Source organism: Salvelinus fontinalis, chromosome 25, assembly GCF_029448725.1.
Source record: "Salvelinus fontinalis isolate EN_2023a chromosome 25, ASM2944872v1, whole genome shotgun sequence".
NCBI lineage: Eukaryota > Metazoa > Chordata > Actinopteri > Salmoniformes > Salmonidae > Salvelinus > Salvelinus fontinalis.
Window position 1 is genome coordinate 4,612,167 of NC_074689.1, and position 16,517 is coordinate 4,628,683.

At 44.5% G+C, this 16,517-nt stretch overlaps 1 protein-coding gene across 11 annotated transcripts in view; it reads right to left on the minus strand.

Annotated features, from left to right (window-relative positions):
- LOC129822781 (sickle tail protein-like) overlaps positions 1-16,517 on the minus strand; it is a 259,380-nt gene that overhangs the window by 88,257 nt on the left and 154,606 nt on the right. For 9 of the 11 annotated variants that reach the window (XM_055881195.1, XM_055881191.1, XM_055881186.1 and 6 more), the window contains exon 2: positions 1,236-1,537. In XM_055881195.1, coding sequence (XP_055737170.1) covers positions 1,236-1,537 — 302 coding nt within the window. Of the gene's footprint in view, positions 1-1,235; positions 1,538-6,567; positions 6,877-16,517 lie in introns of those variants that run through there. The other 2 variants (XM_055881190.1, XM_055881197.1) reach the window with 2 other exon arrangements.

Genomic DNA, 16,517 nt, shown 5'->3' on the forward strand with positions numbered 1-16,517 from the left:
TGTACAGACAAGGGTATGGTATAGTGTGAGTACAGTGGGGGTAAATCTAGGCATCGAGTTATGATGAGAGAGGTTGCATCTCTGGAGGCGCCAGTTAAGCTAGGTGCGGTCTCTGCATGTGTGGGGGGTGGGGGCTATATGAGGGGGCTATCTGAGGCATGTTGAGCAGGACTACGGGCTCTGCAGTAAAATAAAACAATGGGAGCTGCCCTAAACAACAGTATACAAGGCATATTGACATTAGAGAGAGGCATAAAGCAATCACAGGTGTTGATTGGGAGAGCTAAGACAACGTGTGAGACAACAACAGGTAAACAGCTAAGACAACAACAACAACGGGTAAATGGCGATGAACGGGCAGAGAGTTCAGTTAGCTAAACACAGGGCCTGAGTTTGAGGCTGGGGCCGACAGATAAACAAAATGGCATCAGCTGTGTCGCAGAGTGATCATAGGGTCCAATGAGCAGCAATAGATGAAACAGGGAGCCGTCTAAAGACTAAAGACTCTGTCTGTTTTTGTGTGTGAGCAGAGGACTCTGATGATGAATCTATGGTTATTTAGCGGTCATTATTAATGAATGACCAACATGCAATAAGCAGCTAATGGTAGATGTAGAGTTTGTTAAATATTGAATGTGAACACTGGGGGCCAGTTTCCCAGATAGAGATTAATTTGAGTCCTGTACTAAAAAGTTAGATTCTCCATTGACCACGTTTCTTAGTCCAAGACTAGCTTTAATCTGTGTCTGGGAAACCGACACAGTACGGAGCCTAATGCTTACCTCTTCTGCACAAGACAAAATACAAAAAAACATGTATAATTTTGGAGCAGACTAAGGAGAAAAAAAGGCGACAACATGATTTATGGAAAGGACTTGTGGCAAAACAGGGAGCCTGTGGCAAAACAGGGAGAAATAGTGTTGCAATTGGACTGTCACCTGACCCAAACAAGACAAATACAAATTACTTGTAACACCCCAGGTGTAAAAGAGTAGTCTCACATTCATCGATAATTTGGACCAAAGAAGTTGATTAACTAGGAAAAGTGTCACAATAGATCCCAAGTGAAAGACTGGCAGTAAAGGTAGGAAGAGATGAGGGTGTGCTAGAATAGCAGTGGGTCGGATTCCGTCCCACGCTTTCACTGGTAACTGTATTCTGGTGGCAGTGGCTTAGACCGCCAGTAGGAAACGCAAGTATAAAATATGTAATGAAATATCTCCACTGTCACTAACCTGTTCGTCACTAACCTGTTCCCGGAGCCTCTCCTGGTGGCCCATGATGGCCGAGGCGTGGTGAGGGTACTTCTGCTTCAGGTGCTCCAGGAAGGCCTCCCTCTTTTTGTCCATGTCCGAGGGCTGCATGGCCAGGATCTCTCGGGAGCTGCGTGCCCCCCCTAATGTGTGCCTGCGGGGGACGTTGCGGCTGCTGTTACCTTTGGGGTCCTGGGCCCGGGTCCCGTCCGGGGGGCCCTGCCTCCTGCTCAGGTGCTCGGAGTCCTCCGGGGAGGTCACCTTTAGGTTGCTTTTGGTTTGCTCTGGAGAGAGAGGGAGAGAGGTTGGTTCAACAAACAGGTACTGTGGCACTATTCTTACGGTGTGTGTGTGCATGGTTTCTCCTGGGCCAAAAAGGGGCTTAGGAGGTGGGTGTGGCAGTGGGCAGGGAAGTGGCACCAAAGAATGTACTATGCAGGAAAAAACAAATATGTGAGTTTTTATTTTTTATACATTTGCTAAAATTAAATTAAAAAAATGTTGCTTTGTCATTATGGGGCATTGTGTGTAAATTGATGAGGGAAAAAAACTATGTAATACATTTTAGAATAAGGCTGTAACTTAACAAAATGTGGAAAAAGTCAAGGGGTCTGAATACTTTCCGAATGCACTGTACATACTATATACATTTTACGGACACAGTATAGTTTACAATAGTTATATTTGGTTCGTTTTTAGTCCCATCCTTCAGCTCTACTCAACCCCTGAGCAGCAATGTTGATCCACTGGAAGTCATATGCATCTGAGCACTTAGTTTTAGTAGCGTTTTAGTAGCTTAGTTTTGGAAGTAGTTAGCCTTTTGTTTTTATTTTATACAAACTGGGACAGTATTCTTTTACTGTTTATTCTCACACTATGTGTGTGTGTGTGTGTGTGTGTGTGTGTGTGTGTGTGTGTGTGTGTGTGTGTGTGTGTGTGTGTGTGTGTGTGTGTGCGTGTGCGTGTGCGTGTGTAAGACCTAACCCTAAACACCAGTGCACCAGCCAGACTGGGAGAGGTTCAAACTGTAGAGCCCAGTTCCTACATCAAACAAAACTATGCTCCATTTCATCTCTGGGACCCTCAGGATGACAAATCAGAGCAAGATTACTGAATGCAAGTACATTATTTACCTTCAGAGGTGAATGTATCAAACCAGTTGCCGTGATAAAATGTTTTTTTGTTGTTGTGCACTCTCCTCAAACAATAGCATGATATTTTTTCCACTGTAATTGCTACTGAAAATTGGACAGTGCAGTTAGATTATAAAGAATTAAAGATTTCTGCCCATATAAGACATGTCTATGTCCTGGGAAATGTTTTTGTTACTTACAACGTCATGCTAATCACATTCGCACACATTAGCTCAACCGTCCCGCGGGGGGGACACTGATCCTGTAGAGGCTCTAGACCAAAAAGGATGTATCTACAGATCAGACCTGGGTTCAATTACTATTTGAAATGAGACCAAATGCTTTATCTGCCTTTTGATTGAGCTTGCCTGGGGCAAAGGAACAAAATATTTGCAGACTATTCACCCTCGGACGATACATGTCCCGAATGGACATGTACTGACATAGCCGACCGCTCTTGTTTAGTATACACAGTTCCATCTGGGGCTCAAGATGAAAAGATCATCGGTTCTCTACTCAATGACCGCATCAGCAGAGAACTAAGCATCCAAGAAAATGATGAGAAGCATTGTTCTGTTATCTGTTGGGAATTTTCAATAAATCTAGCCACAGGAAACAACTTTCCAGTTTCATTGCATGAATTATCATAAAATCATAAAGTGGGATATTGATATCTTCCAGGATAGGAAGCATCCAGTACTGCAGACTAGTCCCCATGTGTGTCCCAAATCACACGCTATTCCCTATATAGTGCCCAACCTTGGTCCAAAGTAGTGCACTATAAAGGGAATAGGATACCATTCAGGATGCAACCCCCCATCTCATCACATAGTCATGTTGTTGCTTATTTCAGCGATCGGAACTCCAGATTTCATGTGACAGAAACAATGACAGTGATGAAAACATCAAACTGAAGCAGCTGTTCACTTTAAACTCTGCCCACTTTCAAAAGCCTGGGCAAATATTCAAAATATGTCTAGGAGAGAGACGGACCGTTATCCAGAGAATTGGGAAATGTGATCATTACAGAGAACAGAAGTCACTGACGACAGACATTCGTACGTCAAAGTCAATATTTTCAGGAGGAAATGTTATTCCTTCCAGTAGCACATTAGGATGTTTGAAAAACGGCGGCCATCTTGACTTGGAATAACACCATTCTCTAAAGGGATGTCCTGTCTTCCTCTCAACTGTGAACTTTGATACATGATGAACTTCCAGGAAAAACAGAAACCACATGTCTGGTTAAAAACATAAATATTGAAAACCATTCAACTTCATTTTAACACATCAACATACTGTTAACTACCAAATATATCAACATGATATTCAATCTTAAAGAGGCAGTCCGGGATCTTATACACTTACAAATTCATAACATATTGTACAAATTCAATTCGTAACATATCATACGAATTGCAATTTAAAGAAAAATGCATTGCTGTAACGGCTTTCTTCCTGGGGTGAAGGAGAGGACCAAAATGCAGCGCGGCTAGTGTTCAACATGATTTAATAAAGAAGAGACGATAACGTGAACACTATACAAAATACAAAATAACAAATGTGAAAACCGAGACAGTCCTATCTGGTGCAGAACACAAAGACAGAAGACAACCACCCACAATCCCTAACACAAAACAAGCCACCCATATATGATTCTCAATCAGGGACAACGATTGACAGCTGTCTCTGATTGAGAACCATATTAGGCTGAACACAGAAACAGACAAACTAGACACACAACATAGAATGCCCACCCAGCTCACGTCCTGACCAACACTAAACAAGCAAAACACACAAGAACTATGGTCAGGACGTGACAATTGCAAGGATGTTGTAGAATATAATTGTGCACAATTTCAGTGGCCCGTTTTGGCTCATGAGGACTCCTTTCAAAACTACTGGCTGAAATGATACAAAAGCGCTGAAGCATCACTAAAGAAAGAATGAGAAACATTTCCTTTAGTTCAAGCTGTAAACACTCTATTATCTTGTTATAAATCAATCTGTTCCTTGGGACTGGGCCATAACACTACAAATCACTACTTTCGATTACTATTTCACTACTACAGTGTGCTATATAGGGAATATGCCATTTGGGATGCAGCCAGTGTGTTTGTGACAGTGAGGGGCTTGCTGGGAGACTGAGAGCTATCCCATGGGGCCGTGTGCTGACAGACTCTTTTTCCCCGTGCTGTAATTCTTCCAGGCTGTTGGTTCTGCGTTGAGCTGGGGCGTGGAGGATAAGAGAGGAGGAGAGAAGCGCGGTGGAGTGTGAAAACACAGGGCGAGAGTAATAAAGCATGCTGATCTGTTGGCTTGTTTCTCTAGACTGCAGGTCCAGCCGTAATGTGTACTTTTCAAAGGCTAATGGGGAAACATAAGGGTCTGGCTCTGGCTGGGGAGGTTACCTCAGGATTCGTCTCTTTCTAGGTCAAGCACACAGCAGAGGAGATTAGAAAGTGGGCATTTCAACCGATATTTTTCACTGCTTCAGTTTAACGGGGCAATCTGGGATTGGTACATGAAAATCAAAGTGGCAGGGTGTTGTGGTTTGAATCCCAGATTGGCCTTCATATGTTATTTTTCTTTTTCAATTAGGAAATTCTTCAAAATCATTGTAAAGCGGTGCTTGATCAGCTCAATGGGGAAACAATCTGTTCACAGAGTCTTGAAATGGGAGATTCCTCAGGCTTTACAACGGGGCCATACCAACGCAGGCATTGAAGAGACGAGGCTTCTCACAAAACACACTGACGGTGGTAACAGAAAGGCACGAATGTCGGGAATGCAAAGAGAAACGTCTACAAGATGCCCTCTCTCCATGACACCAGCTCTCTCAATAACACCTGCAGCACCATCTCCAAGCTCAACGGCAGTCACGTGAAAAGCGTCCAGCCACAGTATATCATCATCGCTGTGTTATGTTCCCTCCCTCACCAAACAAAAGCACATGGGTGTAACACGACTTTCGGTTCCAGCATTGTGTTTCAGTCGCTCTGCTTCGCTCCCACACACAGGAGTGTTACTTATCGCATGGTGTTTACGTCTGTCGATTACTCTCACCCAGTGTGACCACTTACTTCATCATTTGCTAACACACACATCACTATTTCTATGTCTAAAAATACACTAAAGTGTTCTGCTAATAAGTGCCTTGCTAAAAGTCACGTCCCGAATTATGACTCATTGAACTTGAAACTCTTGTTTGAATGAGCAGGAAATACTTCAGTGGAGGGGAAATGGCAATAACTATTTGGACTTGTTGAATGAACCGTAAGTGATAAAAGATGAAAGAAAACCATTACAGCGGTATTTTGGAGACCTTTTGTATTTCATTGAGAGGATGTCGTCTCTGGAGTAGAGATCCAAGAGTTTGACTCTACACACCCCCACTCACATGCAACCCTCATATACGCTGCTGCTACTAAGCATCCAGACCCCTTGACTTCATTTTGTTACGTTACAGCCTTATTCTAAAATTGATGAAATCATTTTTTTCCCTCATCAATCTAAACACAATACCCCATCATTTGTTTTTTATTTTTTTAATCCATTGTAGAATAAGGCTGTAACGTAACAAAATGTGGAGAAAGTCAAGGGGTCTGAATACTTTCCGAAAGCACTGTATCTACCTCTATCGATCCAGTATCCCTACACATTGTAAAAATGGTACGGGAATTGACCCTGCATTTAGTATGCTTACTTACTTTATCGCGTTCCTCTTATTTCTTCTTTTATATAGTGTGTGTTTTTATTCTACCTTGCTAATTTTTTTGTATTCCTTTGTTACTGATTTACTGTGTTGTTGGGGTTAGAGCTTGCAAGAAAGGCATTTCACTGTACTTGCGACATTAAATCTTGAACACCAACCGAACTGGTAACGTTGCATTCACGTGGATATATCCACCTACACAACTCACTGTAAACTCTGTCTCGATCAGTTAAGCACTGTTAATGGGGGTGTAATGGAGGTAGGAACATACCAGCAAACCGTGCCGCGGGACGGGTAATGAAAGACATCCCGCTGCCCTTACCCTTACTCTAGTTGAGTGTTGCAACATGGCTGATGTAATCACAGGCCTATTTTTAACTCCCAAATTACTTAGCTACTGTATCTACACCGAACACTACAAGAAACGTTAAATCAGCCAATTCTATTTCAGTTTCAGGTTCCTTACCTTCCACAAGACTTGAACATTCTAGAATAGAATAGAATACATCCTCCTCGCCTGTCTCTTCAAGTCCTCCTCTCCCTTCTTCCATTTTATCAACACACTGGGAGCGAGGAAAACGGGTCGGGAGAAATAGAAAAACAACACAGGCAACTGTTGACTTCCAAATTGCAGACAGGGCTCACGTGAAAAAGGGCCTAGAGATCCGCCCAGAACCACAGGGGAGACCAGTAGAGATTTAGAAAACAAACTGCATTCTAGGACACAGGAGGGACAGCAAGCACCTCTTCTCTGCCTCAGGCCAACCACTCACTGACTGCTTATTTGTGTAAGGTTGGGTATGTGTGCATGTGTACGTGAGAGGGAGAGAGAGTTTGCACGCGTGTGCAAGTTGCCTCCTCTCTATAGCCATCTAAAATAGGTTACTGGCATCGTTCAGTTAGAGAGTGGGCCCCAGCTCAACAGGTGTCTGACCCACTCTCTATCACACACACACGCACGCGCGCAGACACACACATGGCCCTCGCTGGTCTTTGTCACTGCAGTATGTCTTATATGAGCTGACTCCTACTAAGCCATTCCCTCTGATCTCCTAGGGAACCCGACAGTGACAGGTGTGTGTCCCAATGGCACCCTAATCCCTTTATGGTGCACTACTTTCGTCAAAAGAGAGATGTAACCAGGAACGTGTCCTACTTCTGGATTACGGACAGTCAATGTTCATCACACAAGGCTCTCAACTTCTCTTTGCTCAGCTGCCATCATAAGTACAGTCATGAAAATGGTTTTGTAATATATGCCACACATATGCATAACCTAACAACGCTGACCTGCTCAAGCAGTATAATAAGGGTGATGGGAAAAAAAAAAAAAAATGAATCTCCATATTTAGATTTGTCTAAATGTGTGAGTGTACTGTTGACTTGAAACGTATATGTTTGCTAAAAAAAGGACTGCAAACATATACCCAACATTTTGGGACTTGTGTGTGTGAGTGTGTGTGTGTGTGTGTGTCTGAGCACACAAAGCTGAGCCAGATAAAAGATCATGTCAAACAAATGGAGAGAAGTGGAACTGCCACCCGCTTACTCCCAGACAGCCATCAAACCGTTGACCCAGAATCCCTATAGCATAGTATGGACAGGTAATTATACACTGAGTGTACAAAACATTAAGAACACCTTCCTCATAATGAGTTGCATCCCCCCTTTTGCCCTCAGAACAGCCTCAATTCGTCGGGACATGAACTCAACAAGGTGTTGAAAGTGTTACACAGGGATGCTGGCCCATGTTGGCTACAATGCTTCCCACAGTTGTGTCCAGTTGGCTGGATGTCCTTTGGGTGGTGGACCATTCTTGACACACACGGGAAACTGTTGAGCTTGAAAAACCCAGCAGTGTTGCACTTCTTGACACAAACCAGTAAGCCTGGCACCTACTACCATACCCTGTTTAAAGGCACTCTAAATCTTTTGTCTTGCCCTTTCACCCTCTGAATGGCACACATTCACAATTCATGTCTCAATTGTCTCAAGGCATAAAAATCCTACACTGATGGAAGTGGATTTAACAAGTGACATCAATAAGGGATCATGGCTTTCACCTGGATTCACCTGGTCAGTCTATGTCATGGAAAGAGCAGGTGTTCTTAATGTTTTGTACACTCAGTTTTTATGGTATGTCAGTACCTGAACCAGTTTCTGCTTCTCAAATTCCAGACACTCAACCAACCTGCCCCTCTATACTCTGAACAAATAGCCAGATAGAAAATGACCCAGACCAGTTAGCCAGAATCCCTGTAGTATACATGTACGGTAAGTTGGTACCTATTACCTAAACCACCCAACCAGTCAATTTCAAACAATGAAAACTTACACTACTCACTCACTCACTCACCCACCCACTCACTCACCCACCCACTCACTCACCCACCCACCCACTCACTCACTCACTCACTCAACCAAACAGACCCTATTGTGAACACCCAGACGGAACATGACCACGTACTCTGAGAAAGTCTTCAGAGGTGGCAAAAAGTGAAATGTGTCTACAGGCAAGTATCTAAAGAATGTCCTCTCTCCCATTTGCCACTGCTAAGTCAATGATAGACCCGTGCTTTTGTCGTCTCCAGTTGCTCCATGTACATGGTCCCAAATGGCGCCATCTACTCCCGATATAGTTTAAAAAATGGTGCACTATATAGGGAATAGGTTGCCATTCGGGACACATCCCGTAGTCATTTATGGAGGAATGTATCAGGCACTTCTCCCACTCTTCTGGTATGACTTATCCATTACCATGAAACAAAGAGCTGCAGTGTGCTACGACAGCAGAGCCCACATAGGGCATCACTATGAACACGACAATCTGTACTCCCCTGATGATATGCACAATGTCCATTCGTACGTGTTGAAAATGTTGAGCATAAGATCTGGACTAGCGGCTGTCGAAACCCAATCCAAAGGTATACGGATGTTTTTTTTGGCCTGTACCTTCTGGACGAGGATTCTGTTCAAGACCACCGTCTGACGGACACATCCACATGATCCATATCTCCCTCCCCTGTTTGTCGCCATGGACTCACTCTCTTAGCACGTGGAGGTTATTCGCATTCTCGTCAGTCGCCTAGTTTTTAGACCGTCTGAGTCCTGCCACGTCCGTCACTAGAACTCATTACAGTACCTACCTCCTTCCCATGAGCAGCCGGTCAAAGGGCCCCTGCCACCCTGCCAGGGTTCTGCCATGCTCTGGACAGGACGGGTAGTGTACGGAGCGCGTCCCAAATCTCACCCTATTCCTGATATTGTGCACTACTTTTGATCAGGGCTTTTGACGGGCCCTTTGAGGGTGCCATTTGAGACAGGCAGTCTGGAGGTCACCTGCCGCGTCTGACAGCGTACAGAGAGGCTGATTTCTACATTGAGAGGAAGCTGATTGCTGATCTATCCGACAAGGTCTTTTCCATGCTGGTTCTTTTAGCTCAATGAAAAACACCTATTAATGCTCTCACAATGCAGCCCGGTCACATTTTTCACACACAATCCGACACACTGTAACGGCTTTCCTCTTCCTCTTCATCAGAAGAGGAGGAACATGGATTGAACCAAGGCGCAGCGGAGTTTATAGACATAATTTATTAAAGAAAAACACGAACTCGACTAATACACTAACAAAACAAATAACCGGTGTAGACAGACCTAGACGACGAACTTACATAAAACATGAAGAACGCACGAATAGAGAAAATAGGCTACACAAAATGAACGATGAACAAGCAAACCGAAAACAGTCCCGTGTAGCGCAACGACATACACAAACACAGGAGACAATCACCCACAACGAACACTGTGAAAACACCTACCTAAATATGACTCTTAATTAGAGGAACGCCAAACACCTGCCTCTAATTAAGAGCCATACCAGGCAACCCATAAACCAACATAGAAACAGAAAACATAGAATGCCCACCCAAACTCACGTCCTGACCAACTAACACATATAACAAACTAACAGAAATAGGTCAGGAACGTGACACACACACACACACAGGAAACGTTTGGGCTCTCAACTTTTGGCCCCTGAGTGTATCTGCTTCACTTTGTGCACGTTCCTGTCGTAAAAAGATTCCCGTACATGTCGACACTTTCACACACATTCCAGTAACGAGGTCATTTTTGTTACTCTTGAGTGTTTGTAGTAGGGCAATAACTAGGACAAAGTCAAACAAAACTATAGGGGAGATAGGATATGTAAACGTGTAGAATTGTCGTCTCTAGTTTCATCGGCGTTGATCTGCTTTTTGGCATAAGATATGAAATACTTTATTAATCCCCATTGCAGCATGTACAGTATACACAGTCACGGGGGTGAAAAGTATTAAAATAACACCATAATAGCCAACATGCTCAGTCACATATCATTTTTGCAAAATAGTTAGGTGCTCGAACTTCGTTGGTAGACCTGTCATCCAATCACGTGGGAGCTGACTTTAACTTCTAGTCCTAGACAGACTAACTCACCACTGCTCTGTTTAGATTCGAGAGGGTCCAGGGGTTGGCACCTCCCACTGAGCTCAGTAGAACTGCTATTGGTTCATTCACAGACCAACATCCTCCTTGCCCTCCCCACTCTTAAGCCTGAAAATGAAAAAACAATCCTAACTTTAAGAATGAAGATTAAAACCTTTCCTAACTTTAAGGCTGAAGTTAAAACCACTCCTAACTGTAAGACTGAATTTATAATGCTATTACAGCACTGTTACAACGCCATATGAGGCTACTGTACAATGCTCAAGAGCTGATATTGTCCCATGTCGTCTCATGGGGTCTCCCTATGCAATCTACTAAGACATTTTGAATAATCAATGGCGCAAGTACCCAGAACTGCTGGGAGGCCAGATTGTTGACACGGATACTATTTCTGCAGATGGCTGTTTCTCCCTGTCCTTAAAATACCACTTAACTTGAGTTGCCTCTATTCCCCCTTGACACCTCTCTGTCTCCCACTTCCTTCCTCCCTCTCTTGCTCGTCCTCTGTCCCCAGTGAGTGTTCATGTGACCCATGTCTTTGGTACCCAGTGGACAGCCTGTGCTCTGCACTGAACAGTGATGGAGGTCTGTATGGAGCCATGGCCGTGCCATTTCCCTCTCACTAGCTGTATAATCCCAAACCTCCAACACACAGATAACCCCAGCTCATTCTCCTCTCTGACTGTATCGGCTTCCTCTGGGGCTTTTCATTCAAACGTAGTCTCCACCGCCACAACTCAAACTCTGTTTACTCTAGCACCCTATTCCCTAATTATTGCACTACTTTTGACCAGGGCCTATAGGGCTCTGGTCAAAATGAGTGCACTTGATACACTGAGTGTCCAAAACAATAAGGACGCCGGGTCTTTCCATGACACAGACTGACCAGGTGAATCCAGGTGAAAGATATGATCCCTTATTGATGTCACTTAAATCCACTTCAATCAGTGTAGATGAAGAAGAGGAGACAGGTTGAATAAGGATTTTTATACATTATACAATTGATACATGGATTGTGTGTGTGTGCCATTCAGAGGGTGAATGGGAAAGACAAGATTTAAGTGTCTTTAAACGGAGTATTGTGGCAGGTGCCAGGCTCATCGGTTTGTGTCAAGAACTGCAGCGCTGCTGGGTTTTTCACGCTCAACAGTTTCCCGTGGGTATCAAGAATGGTCCACCACCCCAAAGGAAATCCAGCCAACTTGACACAAATGTGGGAAGCATTGGAGTCAACATGGGCCAGCATTCCTGTGGAACGCTTTTGACACCTTGTAGAGTCCATGCACCGACAAATTGAGGCTGTTCTGAGGGCAAAGGCGGGTGTGCAACTCAATATTGGGAAGGTATTCCTAATGTTTTGTACACTCAGTGTATATCTACACTCTCAGCCCTTCAGTCGAAATGGAAGACTAATTATGGCACTTCTGCATTAAGATGTCTGAGAGAGAGAACGCAAACCTGACTGACCAGAGTTTCCTGTCTTCAATAAACAGATAGAGACATGTATAGGACGGGTACCAAAAGAGAGGAGCTAGATATGATATGAACCACTGTGATAACCAGACTCTGTTTGTGTGTGTGTCTGTGTGTGTGTGTGTGTGTGTGTGTGTGTGTGTGTGTGTGTGTGTGTGTGTGTGTGTGTGTGTGTGTGTGTGTGTGTGTGTGTGTGTGTGTGTGTGTGTGTGTGTGTGTGTGTGTGTGTGTGTGTGTGTGTGTGTGTGTGCATGCATACGTGTGTGTGCGAGAGATAGATAGAGAGAGGGAGACCGACAGATAAAGAAAAACAGAACGAGATAGATACAAGAGTAGTTGAGGAAAAGTGTATAACTCATTTGCCTATCTGTAACTCTCTGAAAGTGAAAATGCATATTAACACAAAGGTACAACACCAGTGGCCATCATATTCCAGTGAGGTACTTCAACTAAACAAATGATGCATTTTACATGATTTTATTGGTGCTCGATGGAATGGAATTGCTCATTTTGAGTTGGTACACCTGTGTGTCTTTAACTCGACCGCAAACTCAATATTCTCCCATTTGGAAAAGGCGGTGAGCTCAAATGAAGTCACACAAACAAGTTTTATTTCCTCTGTGAGAGAGGCCCTGCTAGCCAATAAGCCTGATCCTCTGTGAGAGAGGCCCTGCTATCCACTAAGCCTGATCCTCTGTGAGAGAGGCCCTGCTAGCCAATAAGCCTGATCCTCTGTGAGAGAGGCCCTGCTAGCCAATAAGCCTGATCCTCTGTGTAGCAGAGGCCCTGCTAGCAAATAAGCCTGTGTCTTTCTGAAAACAACAACACTTTAGATCTGACTCAAAAGAAAATGATTGAGCTAAAAAGAAACAGTCCGTATCACAACAAATTGCTTAGTAGATTTAATTTGTCTTCTCATGCATCACCCACAACTCCCTCCGTCCGTCCGTCGGTCCGTCTCTCTCTTTCTCCCCATCCTCCCTGTTCCTGACAAACAGAGAGTCCAAACAGCTCTGATGTTGGGCTCTGTCAGTACTAATGAATGCGTCCCGATGGGTTTGTGGAGGAACAGAACCAACTGACAGCTCTCTCTGTTATTGCCTAGCGCTCCACTGAACATCATCAACCCACGGTGTTTGTCTGCTGAATGCTGACACAATGTGCCGTTGGAGTACCCTGAGACACCAGTCGACTCCCCTTCTCCTCCCTTTCTCCTCCTCCCTCCTTCAGTAAACATCCATCCATCATTCCATTTGTGTGCATGCGAGGTTGACTGAGCAGGTGACAAACGCACGGGGGAAGTTTCCCCTAGGTGCAGACGATGGATCAGCTTCCCCACCCTCACCTCTAACCGTAACAATTAGTGGTGGGAAATGCTAAACTGACCCAGGAGCAGCGTCTAGAGGCACTTCACCCTACTCCTGCACATATGAAGTTGACATGCACTCCCTTGAAAACTGGGCCAGTCCCTGCACATGAACATGTTCTACAACAGGGGGTGCTGTTTGCTACAATCTAATAATACAGTTAGAGTCATGTAGGAAAATGGGTTAAAACTTGACAAAAGTGGAGAGAGAGAGTGTGTATGTGTGTGTGGAGAGCCTGAAATGGGACATAGTACGTCTATTGCTCTTCCTCACTCAGTAATAATCTCAGAACAAGTCTGAAAACGGGCACATGTGTGCCTGCTTGTGTGCATATTATTACCAACAACCTCCCCTTCACTGTTACTCTCTCTGCTCAGCCATGGGTGGACTAACTCAACCCAACCCAAACCTTGCCTCAGGCCCTCCCTAACACAGCCCAGTTCAGACATCCGCTGGTCTCCCTCCCTGCTCACCATCTATCTCTCATCGGACAGGCCCACAGCATCCTGAGGGGAGGAGAGGAGGAGAGGAGGAGCAGAAGAGAAGAGAGGAGGAGGAGAGGGACATCGCCTGAGATCAGATGTGACTGGGACATCCTGCCAGGAGAGAGAGAGTGGGGAACGCCTCTCATTCTCTTCCCCTGATTTCCTCCCCGACTCTCCCTCTCCTCCCCTTGCTAGGAGAGTTGTTCCTGGGGCTGTGAGCCACTCAAGGCTGGGCCCCGGCCTCTAGACCTCCAGAGCAACCGCTAACATAGCAGAGAAGTTGCCTCGCTGGGTGCTACTGTATATGAAATGGATATTATCCCCTCCTCTGCATGTATCGCTGAGACTGAGCACTGTACATGAAGTATCAGAGAAGTGGGATATCTTACCCACTAAATGGACAGATTTCAAGATCATGTCCGTGACTTCCTCCCGCAAATACAATATGGAGTCATTATAGTTGAACATCATGGTGGGAGGCTTAAAGGTCCAATGCAGTCATTTGTATCTCAATATCAAATAATTTCTGGGTATCAATGAAGTGCCTTACTGTGATTGTTTTCAATTAAAATGATCAAAAAGAAACAAAAATTGCTTCAAAGCAAAGAGCAATTTCTCAAGCAAGACTTTTGCTAGGACTGTCTGGGAGTGGTCCGATTGGGGAGGGGAAAACTGAACATTAGCTGTTAATGGCAGAGGGATTTGGAACTCTCTTTCTTATTGGTCTATTAACTCATTTAATGCCTGGTGATGTCACCAGCCAGGCCAAAACTCCATCCCACCAAAACAACATTTCAGGCGCTCTTTTCAAACAGCTCTTACACTAACAACCTAATAGTGTGGAAATATATATAACACATAGAAAAATCCCATTTTTGACTGAACTGGGCCTTTAAGACTGTAATAATTAATCCCAAACTAATCAATAACTGCTTACAGTACAGGGAACTGCATGCTCACATACTGTATACACCTCTAGAGAACAAACAGAGAGTGTATGGCATTGATCTGTCACTCAGTCCATCTGAGTGACAGTTGAGACTCGGTGGTTGGAAGTTGAGGAACCTCAGTAACAGCCCATGATGTCGCCAAATTTAAAATTTAATCCAACGTACTGTATTCCTTGTCCCTGCTGATGCCTGACAAGTAATGCTAGCCTAATATCCCCAGAGAAGCCAATCCTTTAGTGAGATCTTGGACCTAAAACACTTCACTACCAAGCCGCCAAGTAGTCCACAGAGGTCCACTGAGGCTGAGCCAGAAGTGTTAAATCAACAATCATAACATTATAAAAAGGTTTTGTATAGCAGATGTGTTTGTTCTTGGTGATAACATACCTCTTATCTTTTGGCAGGAGGCGCAAGATTCCCCCCCCCCCCCCCCCCCCCCCTTTCTCTCTCTCTCTCCCTCTCTCTCCTTCTGTCATACCTATGAGGGTCGTAAAGACAGGAGGCACGTCACAGGGATAAGTTGAATTTCAGGAGCGGGCCCAGTGGACATTAGACTGGATCAGCTGTCCACATAAGAATAAACTCGTGACAAATAGGAAGAGAAAGGAAAAAAAAGAGAGAGAGAGACTCACAAAGAGAAAATCACTTTTCTAATCTATACAGCTGTGGTAGGTGGTGCACATAGTTTTTGCAGCTTCCATATTGGTTCTGTTTTAGTGTGTCTTTTACTATGACGGTCCTTGCAGTCAAGTTTATTTAAAAGTGATTGTGCGGCAATTGGCTCTCTCCATAGTGATGAGCAGCTTAAGGTCCCTGACTTGCCAGCCAGCCAGTCAATCACACATTCATTACTTATTTTTCTTTCCTGCACCACACCTGCCTCTCTCCTCTCTGACTCTCTCTCCGTCTTTCTTTGTCTCTCTCTCTCTCTCTCTCTCTCTCTCTCTCTCTCTCTCCCTCCCACGTCCTCTATCGCCCTCCATCTCTCTCTTGCCTCTGGACATGCCAGGCTAGACTTCGCTGGCCACAGACCTCATTTGCAACCCCAGGTTCATCTGTAACCCTACAGGTCCAGCAGTGCAGTGCAAATAGGAAATAAATGATACAAATCGATGTGGAACTTCCTAGGGTGAACTGCGCTTCCTCCAGTTGCGTCCTCCAGACTGTCATAGTACTATCTGCCTGTCTGTCTGTCTGTCTGTCTCTTTCTCTCTCAAGAACATTTGAGAACTACCAAAGTGCACATCAACTGCGATTTGCATTACGTATCCCAGTTTATCTTCTGGGACAGTCCATGATATAAACACAGAGGATTGTTGGCACTGTATCTAGCTAGGTGTGTTGACACGAGGACTAGTTGAGTTGATAAATGATGCAGGTGGCAGAGCGTTGTGAAATACTCCGCGGTGGAGCAACTCACACTGAGAACACTGGAGCGTCTGTCTCAATGTTTATCTGTGAAACTTGCGGTGTGCGTGCGTGTGCGTGCGTGTACATGGGAGGGAAGGAGGGATTCCTGAGCACCAGCTAGACTATTCAAACATGGAGGGAGGCAGGTCTGTAAATGCAGCCCAGTCAACACATTAGACTTCCCCGGATAAATAAAGGTAAACACAATTCAAATAATTCCCCAACTACCAAAGCAATGATTAG